This window comes from Capra hircus, chromosome 3 (genome assembly GCF_001704415.2).
Source record: "Capra hircus breed San Clemente chromosome 3, ASM170441v1, whole genome shotgun sequence".
Lineage (NCBI taxonomy): Eukaryota > Metazoa > Chordata > Mammalia > Artiodactyla > Bovidae > Capra > Capra hircus.
Window position 1 is genome coordinate 62,204,519 of NC_030810.1, and position 19,692 is coordinate 62,224,210.

General features: G+C 39.9%; 1 protein-coding gene and 1 pseudogene across 1 annotated transcript in view; one reads left to right on the forward strand and one right to left on the reverse strand.

Moving 5' to 3' along the window:
• Window positions 1-19,692, forward strand: part of WDR63 (WD repeat domain 63) — an 83,908-nt gene that overhangs the window by 39,517 nt on the left and 24,699 nt on the right. The window contains exons 14-17 of the mRNA XM_018045688.1: window positions 631-778; window positions 2,087-2,174; window positions 13,002-13,132; window positions 18,404-18,467. Of these exons, the coding sequence (XP_017901177.1) occupies window positions 631-778; window positions 2,087-2,174; window positions 13,002-13,132; window positions 18,404-18,467 (431 nt within the window). The remainder of the gene's footprint in view (window positions 1-630; window positions 779-2,086; window positions 2,175-13,001; window positions 13,133-18,403; window positions 18,468-19,692) is intronic.
• Window positions 9,865-10,928, reverse strand: LOC102180542 (annotated as a pseudogene).

Sequence of the window (19,692 nt, forward strand, 5' to 3'; positions counted from 1 at the left end):
CACAGTTCAATGAGTATATTATAAAAAACCACTTAATTCTGTACTTTAAGTAAAAGAAAGTGAAGTGAAAGTATTAGTCATTCAGTTGTGTCCAACTCCTTGCGACCCCATGGACTATAGCCCACCAGGTTCCTCTGTCCATGGAATTCTCCAGATAAGAATACTGGGGTTGGTTGCCATTCCTTTCTCCAGGGGATCTTCCCCACCCAGGGATCAAACCCACATTTCTTGCATCGTAGGCAGATTCTTTACCACTGAGCCATCAGGGAAGCACTTTAAGTGTACTTTAAGTGGGTGAATTTTGCGGCATATGAGTTATATTTCAATAAAGTTGTTAAGTTTTTTCAAAAAAGATTGCATCACGAAAAAGATCATCAGTTGCCAAATTCAATTGCCATGTATGATAATATTAGTCTCAATACTAGCAAAATCATTAAATAATCCTATAAACTTTATAATTCTCTAAAATATGAAATGTAAAATAGTCCCATTTCATTGAAATCTTAATTTTGGAGATATCAAATATAGCCATAATCACAATGTTAATGTATAGCAGCAAGAATGGTAGTCTTGAGGTTATACCTCTTCTTTGTACTCAGTTAAAAAATAAACTGTAAACTTTTTTTTAAGCACAATATGCTTTTGGGATATCAGACCACTGAAAGCCTCAACCCCTCAACCACAGGCAGAGAAAAAGAAAGAAGAAAGTATTGAAATTCCTTTTGATATACCATCTACTTTTTTGCATCTAGATCTCAGCTGGAAACCTCTCTCAAAGGTAAGTTAACATGGGATTTAGTCCATTTTATTTGCTTATATACACTATATAGTTTAAAAGTAGAGCCCCTCAGATTAACACAGGGCATTACAACTCATGTATTCATTCAACCAATAAATTCTTTCATTGAGAGGTATTATGTCTGCCTAGGTCAAGACAAAAATCATAGTTACCATGAACTCAAGATGGATATTTGTTCATGTATAAGCAAGCAGCAACTTACCAATGTCTTTTTTTCTTTCACAATTATTCATTATTACATAGCAGTTGCTTAAAAATTAGTAAGCGCTTAGGTTAGCCCAGAAAAGCTAATTTTATCAGTCTTAATGCCAAAATTCTACATGTTTTACCCATCAATAGTAGAATTGTATCACAATACTTATGACCAAATAAAACTGAAGGTAGCTGAAAGAAGAATTATTTGTAGTTGTCTTCAATGGCAGAGCTTAAAGAAAAGTAATTTTAATTTAAGAAAAGTAGGGCTGTGAATGAGATGCATGTGAGAAGTATGAAGAAACTTCTGACATCGATGGCTCTTTTTCTTTGAAATGTCTAATTCTATTTCCAAATTTAATATTTTTATTTTCCTTTGATTTACAAGTATCACTAAAATTACATTATCATGCATTTGTTCCCTGTGGAAGAGAGAGCAAGAGGGGTGAGAATACTCATGAAGTAACTAGGATTAGAAATGTTCTGGGCAAGATTTATAGAGCTGTAGATAGTTTTAAAAGGAACAAGTAAACCTAGTTCACCTGAGACTAGTCGTATAGCATGTGGACAAAAATTCTAACGGAGAAAAATGGGGAGGGAGCCATGAGGGGAAAATGCTGTGTGTGACGGTTTCCCATTCTGGAGCAGAGCTGGTGGAACTCAAGGGCTTGTATGTCCCTGAAGGGACTTGACAGCTCCAGGGAAGTGCAAGGTCCCTGCATAACTGTTCAGAGCTTTCTTTAGCTGGAAGATTTAGGGAACAGGGAAACAGGCCATTATTTTACATTAAAACTAACAATAAGATATTATGAAACAGAAGACAAAACAGTTTGAGAAATTTAACAACATATAAGACTTTGGGATTTGGAAATGAGCCCCCAGACAAGCTCCCCTCAGTAGCCCGGTTTTAGAAACTGTGGTTTAGGTGCTTTCTCTGGGGAAAAGCAACCAAAATCTGAGGAAGAATGGAGAAGGGAGGAAGAGAGGGAAGTAGGGACATAGCCATGTGGGGACAGAAGGAAAGGCAAGAATAAATCAGCCATGGACAGTTTAAGGATATATAGTAATAATCATTCCTATATGTTCTCTCAAAAGATAAGGCTGTCTAAAGGCGAAACAACTTTAGACCACTGCCCAACCAAGTTAAGCCTGAGTGAAGACAATCTCCTTTTCAAAGCACAAGGTAACTGCCTTTGCTTATTAAAAAGGCATTTAATAAGGTTCCAGAGTTAGTAGTTCCTTATGTCTAAGGTGACTACTTGCTGGGATAGTCTAATTTGTAAAAAAAAAATACAGAAAAGCAAACCCTCCAGTATGGAATTTTACAATGGCTGTGATAGCGACCGCATGCACATTAAAACTTCCTGGATACACCAAAAGACGTGCTAGAACTCAGTTACGTTCAGTTTCATAGTTATTGAGCACATTCATATATTTTTGAAAGCTCATCATACTAAAAAATTTAATGAAGATCACTTAATGAATATGTATGTGCTCAAAGAATAATTCCACAGAATGGAATGCATCTCAAGTCTAGCAAACTAAATTATGGAGTACTCAGAAACAAACCACCATTCTCAATCAGAATAGAAAAAATTAGTGTTTATATAGCACCATAATAAAACTGAGTAGAGAAAGCACAATTGATTTTTAAAGATATCGCAACCTGTATACCCTTTTGGAAGTAATTGAAGGGTGTGCTTATAAGCTGTCAAAACTTAAAGGTGTGGATTAATATCCTACCTGGAGAGCAACACATAATGAAAGTATACTGGAATCACTAGCATCTGAAGTATTTTCCAAACATTTGCCTTATCTAAAGGATTTACATTTATAAATTGTTCATTGTTAAGTAATAAGACACATAAGACAAACATATAATATAACTAATATCAAGCTTGGGCAAAATTCACCTTGAAGGTGTATTTTTCATAGAAACAACCCAATATCTCATGCCGAAAAGAAAAAAAATGGAATCAGAATTTTAGAGACATTTTCAAAGCAATATTAACACATTGCATGTGTTTTATGTATTCGGGCCTCCTTCATTCCAGAGGGTAAGTAAGGAGAGCTGCCTCCTCCAACTTCTCCTCTTTGTATTCCATTATTGGTTTCCATATATTGAATTCCAGCCATGGGTCAGGTACTGTGCTAATATTGCACATGCTTTTATTAATTTGACATATTTATGAAGTGTCTATTTTATGCTAGGCCCTGGGAGTGCAATGGTGAGTAAAATAGACACTAGTAATCAGAAGAGTCCTACAAGCTGGGAGTTATCATTATCAGTGTAAAATTAAGGAAACCAAGACTGTAACTTGTAAAAAGTTATCAATGTCCTAGTCTTATTTTTTTAACCTAATGAAAAAAGATGATCATCAGGGTATTAGTGCTTTTATCCAGTTTATAGTAAGGGTACAATTATGGCCTTTAAAGTGTGGGGTTTTTTCCTTTTAACCACTTTATTGAGGTATAGTCAACATACAATAAAATGCACATGTTAAAATGTTCAACCTGATATATTCTGACATTAAAAACCCGTGAAACCATCATTGTAATCAAGATAACGAGCTTATCCATCACTTCAAAAAGTTAACTCCTGTAGGGACTCTCTTTGCAATCCCTTCCTCCAGGACCTCTCCTACCTCCACTCCCAAGCCACCACTGATCCACTTTATGTCACTAAGAGTTTGCCTTTTCTAGAGTTTTATGTAAATCACACAGTTATACTTTTTGGGTCTGTCTTCTTTCAATCAGCTCATTATTTGGGGATTCATCCATGTTGTTGTGCGTATCAGTAGTTTATTCCTTTTTATTCCAGAGTAGTATTTCATTGCATGGATATACCACAGATGTTTATTCATTCCACTGTTGATGGGCATTTGGGTTGTTTTCAGCTAGGACATAAATAAAGCTTCTGTGAATGTTCATATGCAAGTTTTTGTATGGACATATGCTTTCATTTGTCTTGGGTAAATATCTAGGAATGGACTGATTAGATCATATGGCAGATGTATGTTTAACTTTTAAACAAACCACCAGTGTTTTCCAAAGTGTTTGTACCCTTTTACATTTCCCCCTGGCAGTATATGAGAGTTTCCTGTTCTACATCCTCACAAACAGTTGGTGTGATTGGTCCTTTTAATTTAATCATTCTGAAATATGGTGTGCGCCTGTGTGCTCTGCCACTCAGTTCTGTCCAGCTCTTTGCAACCCCATGGACTGTAGCCCACTAGGCTCCTCTGCCCATGGAATTTTCCAGGCAAGAATACTAAAATATGTTATTGATATCTTATTTGCCTTTATCTAATGGCTAAAGATGTTGACCATATTTTCATGTATTTGTTTGCCACCTGTATATCTTCTCTGGTGAAGTGTCCAAAACTTTTGTCAGTTTTTCAGTTGTATTGTTTGATATCTTATTATTGAGCCTTATGAGTTCCTAATATAATCTGCATACTAGTCCTTTATCAAAATATGATTTGCAAATATTTTCTCTCAGCCTGTGATTTATACTCTAATAAATCATTGTGTTATTCTCCTAACATTTCCTTTGAAAAGCAGAAGTTTTTAACTTTAATAAAGCTAATTTATGCTCCTTGACCCAAAGCAGAGGTCTTTCTAAAGTGTGCTTTTTAAAATGCATTATGAGATATGACTACTTATTTTTTAAGAAAACAGGTGAATTGTAACTTTAACATTCCTCAAATGAGTATAACTTCTATTGATCCTTCATTTCTTTACATTGGACTCTTAGCCCATCTCTTTCTGAAGATTGCCTAAATATGTTACCATCTCAGGAGACAGAAACCTTTTTTTCCTTAGAGAACATCATATTTCATTTTAGTATAGGCACAGCTAACAATAGGGAATGGGCACATAAAGCTCAATGTGGTAAGAGCATTATTTAGAAATACTGTCATCCTTTAACTTTTAAAGGATAATTTTCTCATTGTTATTATCTCCATATCTGTGTCTATTCAAAACATTTATTACATTCCTACAAAGTGCCGGTGTCTGAGGATATATCTGTGCATAGACAAGCCCCTGCTTTCAAGCAGCTTACATTCTGGTGGGACACACACTAAAATAAACGACAAATACATACCCGCATCTGCTTAAGGAAGGGCCTATGTAAAGTAAACCTGAAGCATGCCCCAAATGCCATCAAACAGGAGCTTCATCAAAGGAGTGTTCTCTTTTCAGACAAAATCGTGTTGTTGAGAACTTTTTGGTTTAGTCACGAAGTTATGTCTGACTTACGATCCCATGAACTGTAGCCCACCAGGCTCTTCTATCCATGGGATTTTCCAGGCAAGAATACTGGAGTGGGTTGCCATTTCCTTTTCCAGGGGATCTTCCTGACCCAGGGATTAAACCCATGTCTCCTGCATTGTAGGCAGACTCCTTACCAACTGAACCACCAGGGAAGCCCAAAGTCAGTCATGTTTGACTCTGAAATACCATAGTTAGATCTCCAACTCCTGATAGCTGACCAGCAACAGGAGGCAGAAGATGGGCATAGTAATGCCTTTAGAGATAAGAGGCATGTGTTAGAAAGATCCAGGGGATCACCAAGTTAAGTCTTTCATGTGAGCCCCTGGATCTTTCTAACATATACTTCCTATGGCCCTGGGAGATTTCTTAGAAACAGGCATATTTGACTAAATCAGCTCAGAAAGGAGATATGGACATATGTTTTTAATTCTCATCTGAGACTATAGTTGGCGATGTCCTCTTACCTGTATTAAGCTGATATGTCAACAGCACCACAAATCAGAAAAAGACTTAACTTTCACCTGGCGATCCCCTGGATCTTTCTAACATATGCCTCTTATCTCTAAAGGCATGACCACGTCCTGCCTCCTGTCACCAGTCACCTTTCAGGAGTTGGAGATCTACCTATGGAATTTTGAGATCTTTCTTGCACACACTGGATCTATCCACCTACTCTGGCCAGATTTGGACCTGTTGACTAGAACACACTCATAGGCTTCTGTATCACATTTTGCTTGTTATGATGGGTTCACTGACTAGGAATCACAGGTTCATGCTGTTCTACCATCATTTTCCTGAGTACGCCTTCAGTTTGTGTCTGGTACTCTGTTGCCATCTAGTGGCCACAGGCCTGCCATGTTGCTGCTGCTAAGTCGCTTCAGTCGTATCCGACTCTGTGTGACCCCATAGAGGGCAGCCCACCAGGCTTCTCCGGCCCTGGCATTCTCCATGCAAGAGTACTGGAGTGGGGTGCCATACTGGAGTGGAGTGTCAGAGCCATAAGTCAGTGATCTTCTAAATAGTAACTTTTCGGTAAGGTTTTTTAATTTTTGCAATCAGTCTGAATCTCCTTTCTTAAAAAAGAATTCTTTCTATATTTCTTCAAACTTCTCTTGCTGTTGTGAACGGGGATTCTTTTTTAAAATTATAATTTTGAATTTATATTAAGTATAAGACAATGCTGATTTCAAACCAACTTGCCTAAATCTTTTAGTTTATCTAGAGATTCTCTTGAGTTTTCTTTGAAAGCAACTGTGAATCCTATTCACTTTGTCCTTTCTATCCATTTCTTTCATGGTAAGTTTTTTCTACTGTTCTTTTAACAAATAGTGACCTTCAGAAAGATATTTTTAGGAACCGATTTTATGAGCCCAATTGTCGTATCTCCTCTTATCAAGAAAAGCACTAAAGTCCTTCATGGTGATGACGATTCCTCATGATACCAAAAGCTTCCTGGGACTAGTAGAAACCTGGAAAAATATGTGCTTAGTTGAATATATTCCCTTTTCACCAAAATCACATATATACTGACCTTTCCCCCTGTGTCTTTGGAGTAATTTTTCAGAGCTTTTTGAGGTGCTCTCTTTATATTCTTATAAGCAATAGGATGTGGATTTTGGAGGCTGGGTTTAAATTCAAAAGCCACAATTTATTATTTGGACAGATCTGTCTGTGCCTTTTTCCCCACCATGTGTTTGAAAGGAGAGAGATGAAACTAAGGGGAGTAAATAATAGCAGTAACTACCTCCTAGAGTGTTATGAAGATAAAATGAGCTAATGCCTGTAAGCTGTAAGAACTGCCTATCATCAACTCACAATCAGCATTAGCTACCATCTGTGAGACCTTGGGCAAGCTACTTAATCTCTCTGACTCTCAGTTTACTCACCCTTGAAGGAGGATTAACACTTCAACACCTTGGGAATTATTGTGAGAATGGAATGATATGGTTTAGTGCACACAGCTTAGTGCCTGGTATGTAGTCAGCACTCAGTAAATGTTAGCAACTATTAGCAGCTGCTGATGGAAAATTCATGACCGAAAACACAGCAGTGGCCACAGGACTGGAAAAGGTCAGTTTTCATTCCAATTCCAAAGAAAGGAAATGCAAAAGAATGCTCAAACTACTGCACAATTGCACTCATCTCACATGCTTAGTAAAGTAATGCTCAAAATTCTCCAAGCCAGGCTTCAGCAATACGTGAACCGTGAACTCCCTAATGTTCAAGCTGGTTTTAGAAAAGGCAGAGGAACCAGAGATCAAATTGCCAACATCCTCTAGATCATGGAAAAAGCAAGAGAGTTCCAGAAAAACATCTATTTCTGCTTTATTGACTATGCCAAAGCCTTTGACTGTGTGGATCACAATAAACTGTGGAAAATTCTGAAAGAGATGGGAATACCAGACCACCTGACCTGCCTCTTGAGAAACCTGTATGCAGGTCAAGAAGCAACAGTTAGAACTGGACATGGAAAAACAGACTGGTTCCAAATAGGAAAAGGAGTGCATCAAGGCTGTATATTGTCACCCTGCTTATTTAACTTCTATGCAGAGTACATCATGAGAAACGTTGGGCTGGAAGAAACACAAGCTGGAATCAAGATTGCTGGGAGAAATATCAGTAACCTCAGATATGCAGATGACACCACCCTTATGGCAGAAAGTGAAGAGGAACTAAAAAGCCTTTTGATGAAAGTGAAAGAGGAGAGTGAAAAAGTTGGCTTAAAACTCAACATTCAGAAAACGAAGATCATGGCATCCGGTCCCATCACTTCATGGGAAATAGATGGGGAAACAGTGGAAACAGTGTCAGACTTTATTTTTGGCGGCTCCAAAATCACAGAAGATGGTGATTGCAGCCATGAAATTAAAAGACGCTTACTCCTTGGAAGAAAAGTTATGACCAACCTAGGTAGTATATTCAAAAGCAGAGACATTACTTTGCCAACTAAGGTCTGTCTAGTCAAGGCTATAGTTTTTCCTGTGGTCATGCATGGATGTGAGAGTTGGACTGTGAAGAAGGCTGAGTGCCGAAGAATTGATGCTTTTGAACTGTGGTGTTGGACAAGACTCTTGAGAGTCCCTTGGACTGCAAGGAGGTCCAACCAGTCCATTCTGAAGGAGATCAACCCTGGGATTTCTTTGGAAGGAATAATGCTAAAGCTGAAGCTCCAGTACTTTGGCCACCTCATGAGAAGAGTTGACTCATTGGAAAAGACTCTGATGCTGGTAGGTATTGGGGGCAGGAGGGAAAGGGGATGACAGAGGATGAGATGGCTGGATGGCATCACTGACTCGATGGACGTGAGTCTGAGTGAACTCCGGGAGATGGTGATGAACAGGGAGGCCTGGCGTGCTCCGATTCATGGGGTCGCAAAGAGTCAGACACGACTGAGTGACTGAACTGGACTGAACTGTGGATGATGTTGAATTCAATACATATCCAAGTTATTCCAGACAAGTCTGAATAAATGCAGCTGATGATAACATTTTTCTCAGGCCTCATCCTCTTTGACCAGAAAATTAAATGCTGTTGACTAAGCCCATCTTCTTGGAGCTCCCACCTTGGATTCTGAGATTTTCCTGGTCCCTCTTTAGTTTCCCTCCTCTGATCTTTTTCCTGGCTGCATTTCACCTTGCTGCCGTCTCATCAGGAATGTATTTCAGCTGTGTGTTTTCCCTGTTGCACACTCTCCCTTTGATAACATAGTGTGCTCTCCCACCTGTGCTGAGAATCCTTAAATCTTGTCTCTCACTGTCTCTTTGTACTGAACCCACCCTACCCATACAACATCAGTGCATCTAGAATAGAACTCATAACATGAGTTACCCCTGCCTCTCTCCTCAGGCCCCCATGCCCAGTCTCTCACAGAGGATAACTAAATCTGTGTCCACAATGCCTTTTCCTTTTCCTTTGCATTATCAGCAGTGACCCTTGGATGAGGCACTTGCTTCCCCTTGTTAGACCAGGGGAGCACTCCCTCAAGAAACATTTTTTTTTTGAGGGTATTAAATCTTTTATTGGTTACACATGATAATGGATGATACACAAGCTTCATTCCCATCTAAAACTTCATCTGGTACCATAATTCAATTTAGATATATTGCATAGGATGTGCCAACAATCATTAATAATAAAAAAATACTCCATGACTTTGCATGGGTGACCCTTTAAATGGTCACCCATTTAAACTCCAGGTCACAACACAGTAACTGTCAGTTCAACTACACCAAGTTTCTGAAGACAACAGCTTCTCCACCAAAGCAGGTTGTAAATAAATTTCAAATGGAACCTGGCATCACCCTGAAGGAATTCTAACTTCACACAGTAGTTTACCAAAATGGCTTCAGAGTAGACTAACTTTACAGCATATTAAAAAAAAAAAACACACATTTAATTCAGTATCATGATCAGTCTATTACATTTAGCAATCAACAGCATGGGTACAAAAACAAAATCTACATTAAAACCCTTTGTTGGAATGGTTTATACTTTCCACAGAACAGAAACTAAAATAACCTGTTATACAATTAGTCACAAGTACAGTCCTCGAGTTTTTTGCCCATACACATGAGTGTTGTCTAAAAGGTGTCTTCTTTGTAGCAGCTAGGCCCTGCCACCACTGTGCTTGGCTGAGTTCACAAATCTGTTGTAACCTGTAGCTGCCCTGTCACTCCTCTGGCTCTCCTCTCCTGCTAAGCTTTGTTTCCTGGCAGTAATTAAAACCTTCCGCCACTGCCATAGCTCCTGCTGCTGCTGGAGCCACCATAGCCACCTTCATTTCATGGTTTGGCAAAGTATTGACCTCCACCACCATGGGGGCCAGAACTTCTACCTCCAAAGTTTCCTCCTTTCATGGGTCCAAAATTTGAAGATTGATTGTTGTCACTGCCAAAATCACTGTAGCTTCCTCCACCTCCAAAACTGCTTCCGTCATTACCAAATCCATTATATCCATCCCCACTGCCACCATATCCGCCACCACGGCTGCCACCAAAGCCACCTCGACCGCTGACGTTTCCTCCACGACCAAAGTTGTCATCACCAAAACCACCTCCACGACCGCCACCAAAGTCTTCAGAACCACTTCGACCCCTCTGGCTGGCTGAAGCAGCAGCCATCGCTTGCTCAGACAGGGCCTTTCTCACTTCACAGCCGTGGCCGTTCGCAGTGCGGTGTTTCTGAGCGACAGTCTCGCCTACGGAGTCGCGGCCATCAAAGAGCACGACAGCGCAGCCTCTCTTTTTGCCGCTGCCTCGGTCAGTCGTGATCTCAGTCACGTCAGTTTCCCATACTGCTCGAGATAATCTCTCAGGCGGTGCTCTTCAGCGTCTTCTTTAATGCCACCAACAAAAACCTCTTTCACGGGTAAGTGGGCACCAGGTCTTTGACAATGCTCTCTCGAGACGGCCCTCTTGGGTTCCACAGCTCTTCCGTCCGCCTTGTGCGGCCTTCCTTTCGCCTCCTCCAAGGCGTGTGCGACAAACCCGAAGCCTCTGGGGCGCTTGGCGTTTGGATCGCTCGTTACCACACAGTCTGTGAGCGCTCCCCATTGCTCAAAATGGCTCCTCAGACCCTCATCAGTTGTTTCAAAGCTCGGTCCTCTGATGAGGAGCTCCCGCAGCTGTTCAGGCTCTTTGGGAGACTCTGACTCAGACATGAAAGCAGTGGAGGCGGGATGGGGGAACTTCAGCGCTGCTTTCTCGGCGGCGTACACAGGCAGAAAGGAGTAACCTAACGAACATATCTCAGGAAACATTTTTTAAGCACATATTTCCAATGAACATGTATTTATTTACATTGTATTTATGTATGTTCTACTCTGGTAATGTATTTATGTACATTGTTTTAAAAAGAGAAAAACAGATAAAAATGAGAGTGAAGAATTTCAAATAAATATTTTAATGATTTTAATTTTATGTATTAAATAGATATGAAATGCCTTTTTTGCTCTTGCTAAATGCGTTGTGAATAATATCTTTTAGTTAGAACAGTGTCGGAGAAGGCAATGGCACCCTACTCCAGTACTCTTGCCTGGAAAATCCCATGGATGGAGGAGCCTGGTAGGCTGCAGTCCATGGGGTCGCTGAGTCAGACACGGCTGAGCGACTTCACTTTCACTTTTCACTTTTATGCATTGGAGAAGGAAATGGCAACCCACTCCAGTGTTGTTGCCTGGAGAATCCCAGGGGCGGGGGAGCCTGGTGGGCTGCCATCTATGGGGTTGTACAGAGTCGGACACGACTGAAGTGACTTAGCAGCAGTAGCAGCAAGAACAGTGGTTGACTGTTTCTAGTTATTTCTTGGAATGTTGATGACACTGTGTAATGCAGCTAGTTAAAGATTCCATGTTTGGCTTACTTTGGTACTTGTTTTTAATGTCTTACCTAGTATGAAATGGGATTGCTCAAAGTGTGTAGATCCCAAACGAAGTGTTAGTTGACTATGCTTACTAAATCATGATGATTATCTTTTACTTTTGTCTTTTTATTATAGTTGAAGTTTTCTTCTCCTACTTAGTTTTCGTTTATACTTTTGTTGGTTTTTCCATGGTTGATATAACCCAGAGGATATATTAAGGGTGTGTGTGATGAGTAAAGTATTGTGAGCTTACATTTCTTTATGATCTTTCCCAGGAATATAATATCACATTAAAAAAAATAAGTGATTTGGAAAAATGTCCAAGATATGTCTTTAAGAGAATAGAAAAGAAGGATAAAAAGCTAGAAAATCCACTTAAAAAATAAATTGTCTATATATAATCACCAAAAAGTAATAGAGGAAAATAGACCAATATTTTAATAGTGATACCTCTGGGAAATGTGATAATGAATGATTTTTGCTCTTTTATTCATGCTTTTCTCTCTTTTCGAAAGCTTCAATTAACATTTACTAATTTAAGATCTCAAAAATAGCATGTATTAATTTTAGATTAATTAAAATTAATCAGATGTTTTTAAAAAGATAAAAGTTACAGATAACATTTGAATTTCACCCCCTAGTTTAGCTGTGCTCTTAAACTGTTTACATGGAGAGCTATGATATAGTATAATCACTGATGTTCATAAATAATAAACCTGAAATAATCAGCCAGCATTAAATAATGTTCAGCATGCTGTATTTATGACAAACACAAATAACACATGTTAGATGGATTTAGTTTTTAGCAGTTAAAAAAATTTGCACGTAAAAGGCTAACCTTGAATTATTTTTTAAAATTGCTATATGATGCCAACTGTATAAAAATGATATGTATTGCTCATTAGAGATTGTCAAGGGTGTTAATTCAAGGGAAATATCAATGATATCTCTTATTGAGAAAATCCAAGGGTGTTATATAACCTAGAGAATGTATTTTGTGTCCAGTATACTGTCAATAATTCTGAGATAATATAGATATTGTAGAAGTGACTTTCAGACCATGCCATGAAAACTTTTAGAGCCCCTGAAAAGTGGGCAGAGGAGTCTTCCCTTTCTCACCCAGGAAACACTTCAACCAGAGCAGTGTGGCTTTGATCAGGTTCATAGGCAAGGGATTCCATATAAACTGTGGCTTGAAAAAGGCATTCTACTGCTAAATTAGAACTCTAAAACTTCTTGGACTTATGCCCATCACACTGGGGAGGAAGTAGGGTGGATATGTGTGACAAAGGACAGAGAATACAAACTAATCATATTTTAGAAGATCTTTCAATGTAAATATGTGCTTCTTCTATCCAAATGTCTGTAAAAGAAAAAATATTAGCCCAGAGCAAAGCAGTGAAGGCAGGAGAAATGAACCCATACCAGAATCTGGAGAATGCATTGAGCAATATTCTCAAGCCAATAGATGACTTCTGCACCAAGTTCTTTGTGGGAACAGAGGTGAGTTGCAATTACCTGCTTCTAAAATTAGCATTTAAGTTATATTTAAATATATGATTATGACCTCGATAGTATGTTTGTCTTATGAGGGTTTATAATACTTTTTTTAGTCTTCTATCTTTTGGCTTACAATATTTATCCTATTTTCATATTTTTATATGCTTGCTGAAATTTAAAAATTTTAACCTCAGTGTCTCATAGGTTCATATTTGAATAGTCGGTCAAGTTCTCAAGTTCTTAGATGTCTTTAAATTCATAAATGTGAACAGTCTATAAAATTAGATATGACTTTTTACTAATAAAAGTCTATAAAATGAGGTATGACTTTTTACTAATAAAAGACTATAAAAGTAAGTATGACTCTTTTTACTAATAAATTATCAACTTACAAATATTTATCAAACACATGCCATATGGAAAAACCATGCTAAGTGTTTCAGAAAATATATTGTTTTGTTAGGCCAGTTACAATCTAGTAGGAGAGTGAAAAAGTCACTCAATTCAAAAGGTAAATAGCAATTGGATATAGTAATAATGACAAAATATGCATAAACATAAAATTTACCATCTTAACCATTTTTGTGTATACCATTCAGTGGTACTAAGTACATTCATATCGTGAGTAACTCTTGCCATCATCCATCTTGAGAACTATTTCATTATTCCAAATTAAAGTTTTGTCCCAGTTGAAGCAGTAATTCTGCATTCCCTACTGACTCCAGCTCCTGGCAACCACAATTCTACTTACTTTCTCAAAGAATTTGACTATTTTAGTAGTCAAATGTAAGTGGAATCATATAATATTTGTCTCTGTGCACAGTGAAGTTTTATAAGCCAGGGATGACAGCTTTAGAAAGAAAATCTTTAAGATGAACTATGGACAGAGGTTCCTGACATTTTACAGGGCACAGGGAACAAGACCATCCCCAAGAAAAAGAAATACAAAACAGTAAAATGGCTGTCTGAGGAGGCCTTACAAATAGCTGTGAAAAGAGAAGCAAAAATGAAAGATATACCCATTTGAAAGCAGAGTTCTAAAGAATAGCAAGGAGAGATAAGAAAGCCTTCCTTGGTGATCAATGCAAAGAAATAGAGGAAAACAATAGAATAGGAAAGACTAGAGATCTCTTCAAGAAAATTAGAGATACCGAGGAAACATTTCATGCAAAGATGGGCTCAATAAAGGACAGAAATGATATGGACCTAATAGAAGCAGAAAATATTAAGAAGAGGTAGCAAGAATACACAGAAAAACTATACAAAAAAAGAGCTTCACAACCCAGATAATCACAACAGTGTGATCACTCACCTAGAGCCAAACATCCTGGAATGTGAAGTCAAGTGGGCCTTAGGAAGCATCACTACGAACAAAGCTAGTGGAGGTGATGGAATTCCATTTGAGCTATTTCCAATCCTGAAAGATGATGCTGTGAAAGTGCTACACTCAATATGCCAGCAAATTTGGAAAACTCAGCAGGGGCCACAGGACTGGAAAAGGTCAGTTTTCATTCCAAGCCCAAAGAAAGGCAATACCAAAGAATACTCAAACTACCGCACAATTGCACTCATCTCACATGCTAGTAAAGTAATGCTCAAAATTCTCCAAGCCAGGCTTCAACAATATGTGAACCGTGAACTTCCTGATGTTCAAGCTGGTTCTAGAAAAGGCAGAGGAACCAGAGATCAAATTGCCAACATCCTCTGGATCATGGAAAAAGCAAGAGAGTTCCAGAAAAACATCTATTTCTGCTTTATTGACTGTGCCAAAGCCTTTGACTGTGTGGATCACAACAAACTGTGGAAAATTCTGAAAGAGATGGGAATACCAGACCATCTAACCTGCCTCTTGAGAAATCTATATGCAGATCAGGAAGCAACAGTTAGAATTGGACATGGAACAACAGACTGGTTCCAAATAGGAAAAGGAGTACATCGAGGCTGTATATTGTCACCCTACTTATTTAACTTCTATGCAAAGTACATCATGAAAAATGCTGGGCTGGAGGAAGCACGAGGTGGAATCAAGATTGCTGGGAGAAATATCAGTAACCTCAGATATGCAGATGACACCACCCTTATGGCAGAAAGTGAAGAACTAAAGAGCCTCTTGATGAAAGTGAAAGAGGAGAGTGAAAAAGTTGGCTTAAAGCTCAACATTCAGAAAATGAAGATCATGGCATCTGGTCCCATCACTTCATGGCAAATAGAAGGGGGAACAGTGTCAGACTTTATTTTTTGGGGCTCCAAAATCACTGCAGATGGTGATTGCAGCCATGAAATTAAATTACTCCTTGGAAGGAAAGTTATGACCAACCTAGACAGCATATTAAAAAGCAGAGACATTACTTTGCCAACAAAGGTCCCTCTAGTCAAGGCTATGGTTTTTCCAGTAGTCGTGTATGGATGTGAGAGTTGGACTATAAAGAGAGCTGAACACAGAAGAACTGATGCTTTTGAACTGTGGTGTTGGAGAAGACTCTTGAGAGTCCCTTGGACTCGAAGGAGATCCAACACAGTTCATTCTAAAGGAGATCAGTCCTGGGTGTTCATTGGAAGGACTGATGTTGAAGCTGAAACTCTAATACTGTGGCCACCTGATGCAAAGAGCTGACTCATTTGAAAAGACCCTGATGCTGGGAAAGATTGAAGGCAGGAGGAGAAGGGGATGACAGACGATGAGACGGTTGAATGGCATCACCGACTCAATGGACATGAGTTTGGGTAAACTCTGGGAGTTGGTGATAGACAGGGAGGCCTGGCGTGCTGCGGTTCATGGGGTCGCAAAGAGTTGGACACGACTGAGCGACTGAACTGAACAAATTGAGAGCATGACACCCTTGGCTTTAATTCCTCTTCAGTGACTTCTTCATGATACATGAAAAATCCAAACTCCTTATACCAAGGCCTGTAAGTTTCTGCATAAGTTACCTCCTTTCTCTCTCTCTACCTCATCTGTACCAATCTCCTCACTCTGTCTGCTCTGATTTTTTTCTCTCTCATTTTTTGTACCAAACTCTTTCCTGCCTTTCAGGTCCCTGCATTCCTTGGAATGAATGACATTCATCATTCAGCAGTTATTTATTGATCATTTAATATAAGCTGGGTACTGTTCTTCGCCCAGGGAATATAGCAGTGAACAGAACAGCTAGAATTCCCTGCCTTCTAAGGGCTGACATTCCAGTGGGACACTCTTCTACCAGCCCTTGATATGGCTGACTGATCCTTCTACTTTGGACAGAGAATTTAAGGGAGTTTAAGGGGGGCAGAGGGCTGAATCAGGAGGGAGTGGAGCTCTGGAAGCAGAGGCCAGGTTGACAGTGATCTCAGATGGGCCCACCCAGGGGTGAAGAGAGCCTGAGCAGTGGGGATGAGAATGTCACCTATGTGTAGGGGGAGTGGAAGTGTCAGAACTAAGTAACCAGATGGAGAGGGATGTGAAGGTTTCCAGCCAGGTATCTGGCAATATAATGGATGTGTGTGCATGTGTGCTAAGTCACTTCAGTCACGTCCAACTCCTTGTGATCCTATGGACTGTAGCCCACCAGGTTCCTCTGTCCATGGGATTCTCCAGGCAAGAATACTGGAGTGGGTTGCCATGCCCTCCTCCAGAGGATGCCCACCGCCCCCGCCTGCCAGGGATCCAACTAATGTCTGCCCGTATCTCCTGATTTGCAGGTGGATTCTTCACCTAGGAAGCCCAATATAATGGGCTCTCAATAAATATTTATTAACTGGGTACAAATTATTCCTTTGACTCAGTTCAATGTCAAAGTTCCTCATTTCAACTCTCTTAGAGGATTTTGGTAAAGGCTGAGGTCACATACGTAAAGCTCCTGACAACTCCAGCAAGCACTGTCAGTTCAGTTCAGTTGCTCAGTTGTGTCCGACTCTTTGTGACCCCATGGACTATAGCACGCCAGGCCTCCCTGTCCATCACCAACTCCCGGAGTTTACTCAAACTCATGTCCTTTGAGTCGGTGATGCCATCCAACCATCTCATCCTCTGTTGTCCCCTTCTCCTCCCACATTCAATCTTTCCCAGCATCAGGGTCTTTTCTAATGAGTCAGTTCTTCGCATCAGATGGCCAAAGTATTGGAGTTTCAGCTTCAGCATCGGTCCTTCCAATGAATATTCAGGATTGATTTCCTTTAGGATGGACTGGTTGGATCTCTTTGCTGTCCAAGGGACTCTCCAGAGTCTTCTCCAACACCACAGTTTATGGTGTTGGAGTAAATCATAGCCACAAGGGTGACATGTACAGTAGACATATCCCAGGTGCCTGTTCCCTTAGACTGTGTACACAGAGGGGAGGGAAGACTTGTCCTCAGACTCTGAATTTTCAGCACCAAACACAGTTTTTGTCTGTCAAGTGAGTTGACGTGGATGAGTGAAAGAGTGGCCTCGGTTGCTTGAGATTGTCCTACACTTCGTATAAGTCAAATGTTTTTCCATCTCCCCTCCCTCCCCCATAATCCCAATCCATCCCCTTCTCTGAGTCCTCTTAACTCATTTTTTGATACACCCTTCTCTGTGTTTTCCTCTTATTATCTGGTGAAAAAAAATGAGATTAGGAGATTATGTCTGGGTTTTGCATCTATAGGATAGTGGCATGAGACTCAATTTTTTCTCTAAAGTTCTCTCCATCTCTGTCATTCACTGGTTCTCTCTGTCTTTCTCCTCTGAGCGGTAATTTCTGCCTTTTATTTACAGGTTCCTTTGTCTTCTCCTCTCCTTAAAATGGCCATAAATAGAACTGAAATATATAGTACTTGTCATGTGGTTTGGCTGGAACTCTGTTTCTTGTTCTCAGCATTCAAAGATGATGAGTACTATATGATGAATACGTATTTCCTCCTTCGCTCTTATTGCACGATTATTTTGTACCATGCTGAGAACAAACCACTGAATAAACTAGACGAGATCCCTCCCCTTCTGGAGCTTTCCGTCCATTGGGACAATTTTCTGTTAACAACAGACTCTGGAAACCCAGCAGTTGGTCTTTGTGTAGCTGGATTATTTTCATAATTGCCTGTGTTCTCCCAATCACTGTGTGCAGATAAAAACTCAACAAATTCATTTGCTTGTTTAATATAAAATCAAGTAATCATTTTTGAACCTTCCCCCGTCACCCTCACTGCACCCAACTGTCATTCGATTAAATCAACCTGTTGCTTTGTGTTTGGGTTGCAGTCAGTCTTAGCATATGAATGTGAGGTTTTCTGTCTCTTTAAGTTGTCAGTGTACTCATCAGGAACCTGTCATGTTTTTAGGAAGGTGAAGTGATATACACAGATTGGAAAATGGAAAGAGACCCTGAAACTGGCCGATTTATGGGTAAGGTTTTTTTTCCTTCTTTATTGTTTCTATATGTTTCCTATTATTTTTCAATAATTCAATTCATTTATTTTTAGTTGAAAGATAATTGGTCAACAATATTGTGTTGGTTTCTGCCAAACATCAACATGAATCAGCCATAGGCAAACCTATGTCCCTTCCCTCTTGAACCTCCCTCCCACCTCCCTCCCCACACCTCCCGTCTAGGTTGTTAAAGAGTCACACAGCAAATTCTCATTGGCTAAGTATTTTACATACGGTAATGTACACGTTTCCATGTTATTCTCTCCAAACATCCCACCCTCTTCTTCCTCCCCCTCACCATGTCTGTTCTCTATGTCTGTCTCCATTGCTGCCCTGCAAATATGTTGATCAATACTGTCTTTCTAGTTTCCATATATATGTGTTAATATACAATATTTGTTTCTGACAACTTCACTCTTTATAATATGTTCTAGGTTCATCCTGTGAGTAAGTTTTTATGATTGCTCCATTATTAATAAGCTGTTTCCTTTTTCCAAAGCACTGAGGAGCCCTGGCCTGCCTTATGGGAGGGAAGGCATGTGAGGTTCTGACCCTACACTTGCTGTTAAAGTGAGGGCTTTAGATAAGCCGCACCATTGTCACCTAGGAGCTTGTTAGAAAAACAGGATGCTACCCCAGGCCTACTGAATCTAAATACAGATTTTAATGAAATTCTCCAGGTGATTTGTTTTCACACCAAAATTTGAGGAGCACTAATCTGTTGGTGCTTATGGAGACGCTTGGACAATTCAATTTTAAAATAGCAATGCTGTTTCAATATTTCAACAACCCAGTAGCTCAGCAGTGTGGAAAACCTGAGTCAAGGTGAAATTATAAGCTAAATTCACCATGATCTTGAAGACCTCAGCACTGTAAGGGAGAAGTAACTCTAGGGGCTGGGACTGGTTGGTGTCCATGTGTTCCCCTGGTCCTAGGCCTGGACGCTGGGCGGCTGAACAGAGGTATGAGGGTCACACCCAGGTATGAACAAGAATCAGAGTCAATGATTCAGGCTTCCCTGCTGGCTCAAGAATCCACCTGCCAAATGCAGGAAACGCAAGAGACTGGTTCAATCCCTGGGTTGGGAAGATCCCCTGGAGAAGGAAATGGCAACCCACTCCAGTGTTCTTGCCTGGAAATCCCATGGACCGAGGAGCATGGCAGGCTACAGTCCATGGGGTCGCAAGGGTTGCACATGGCT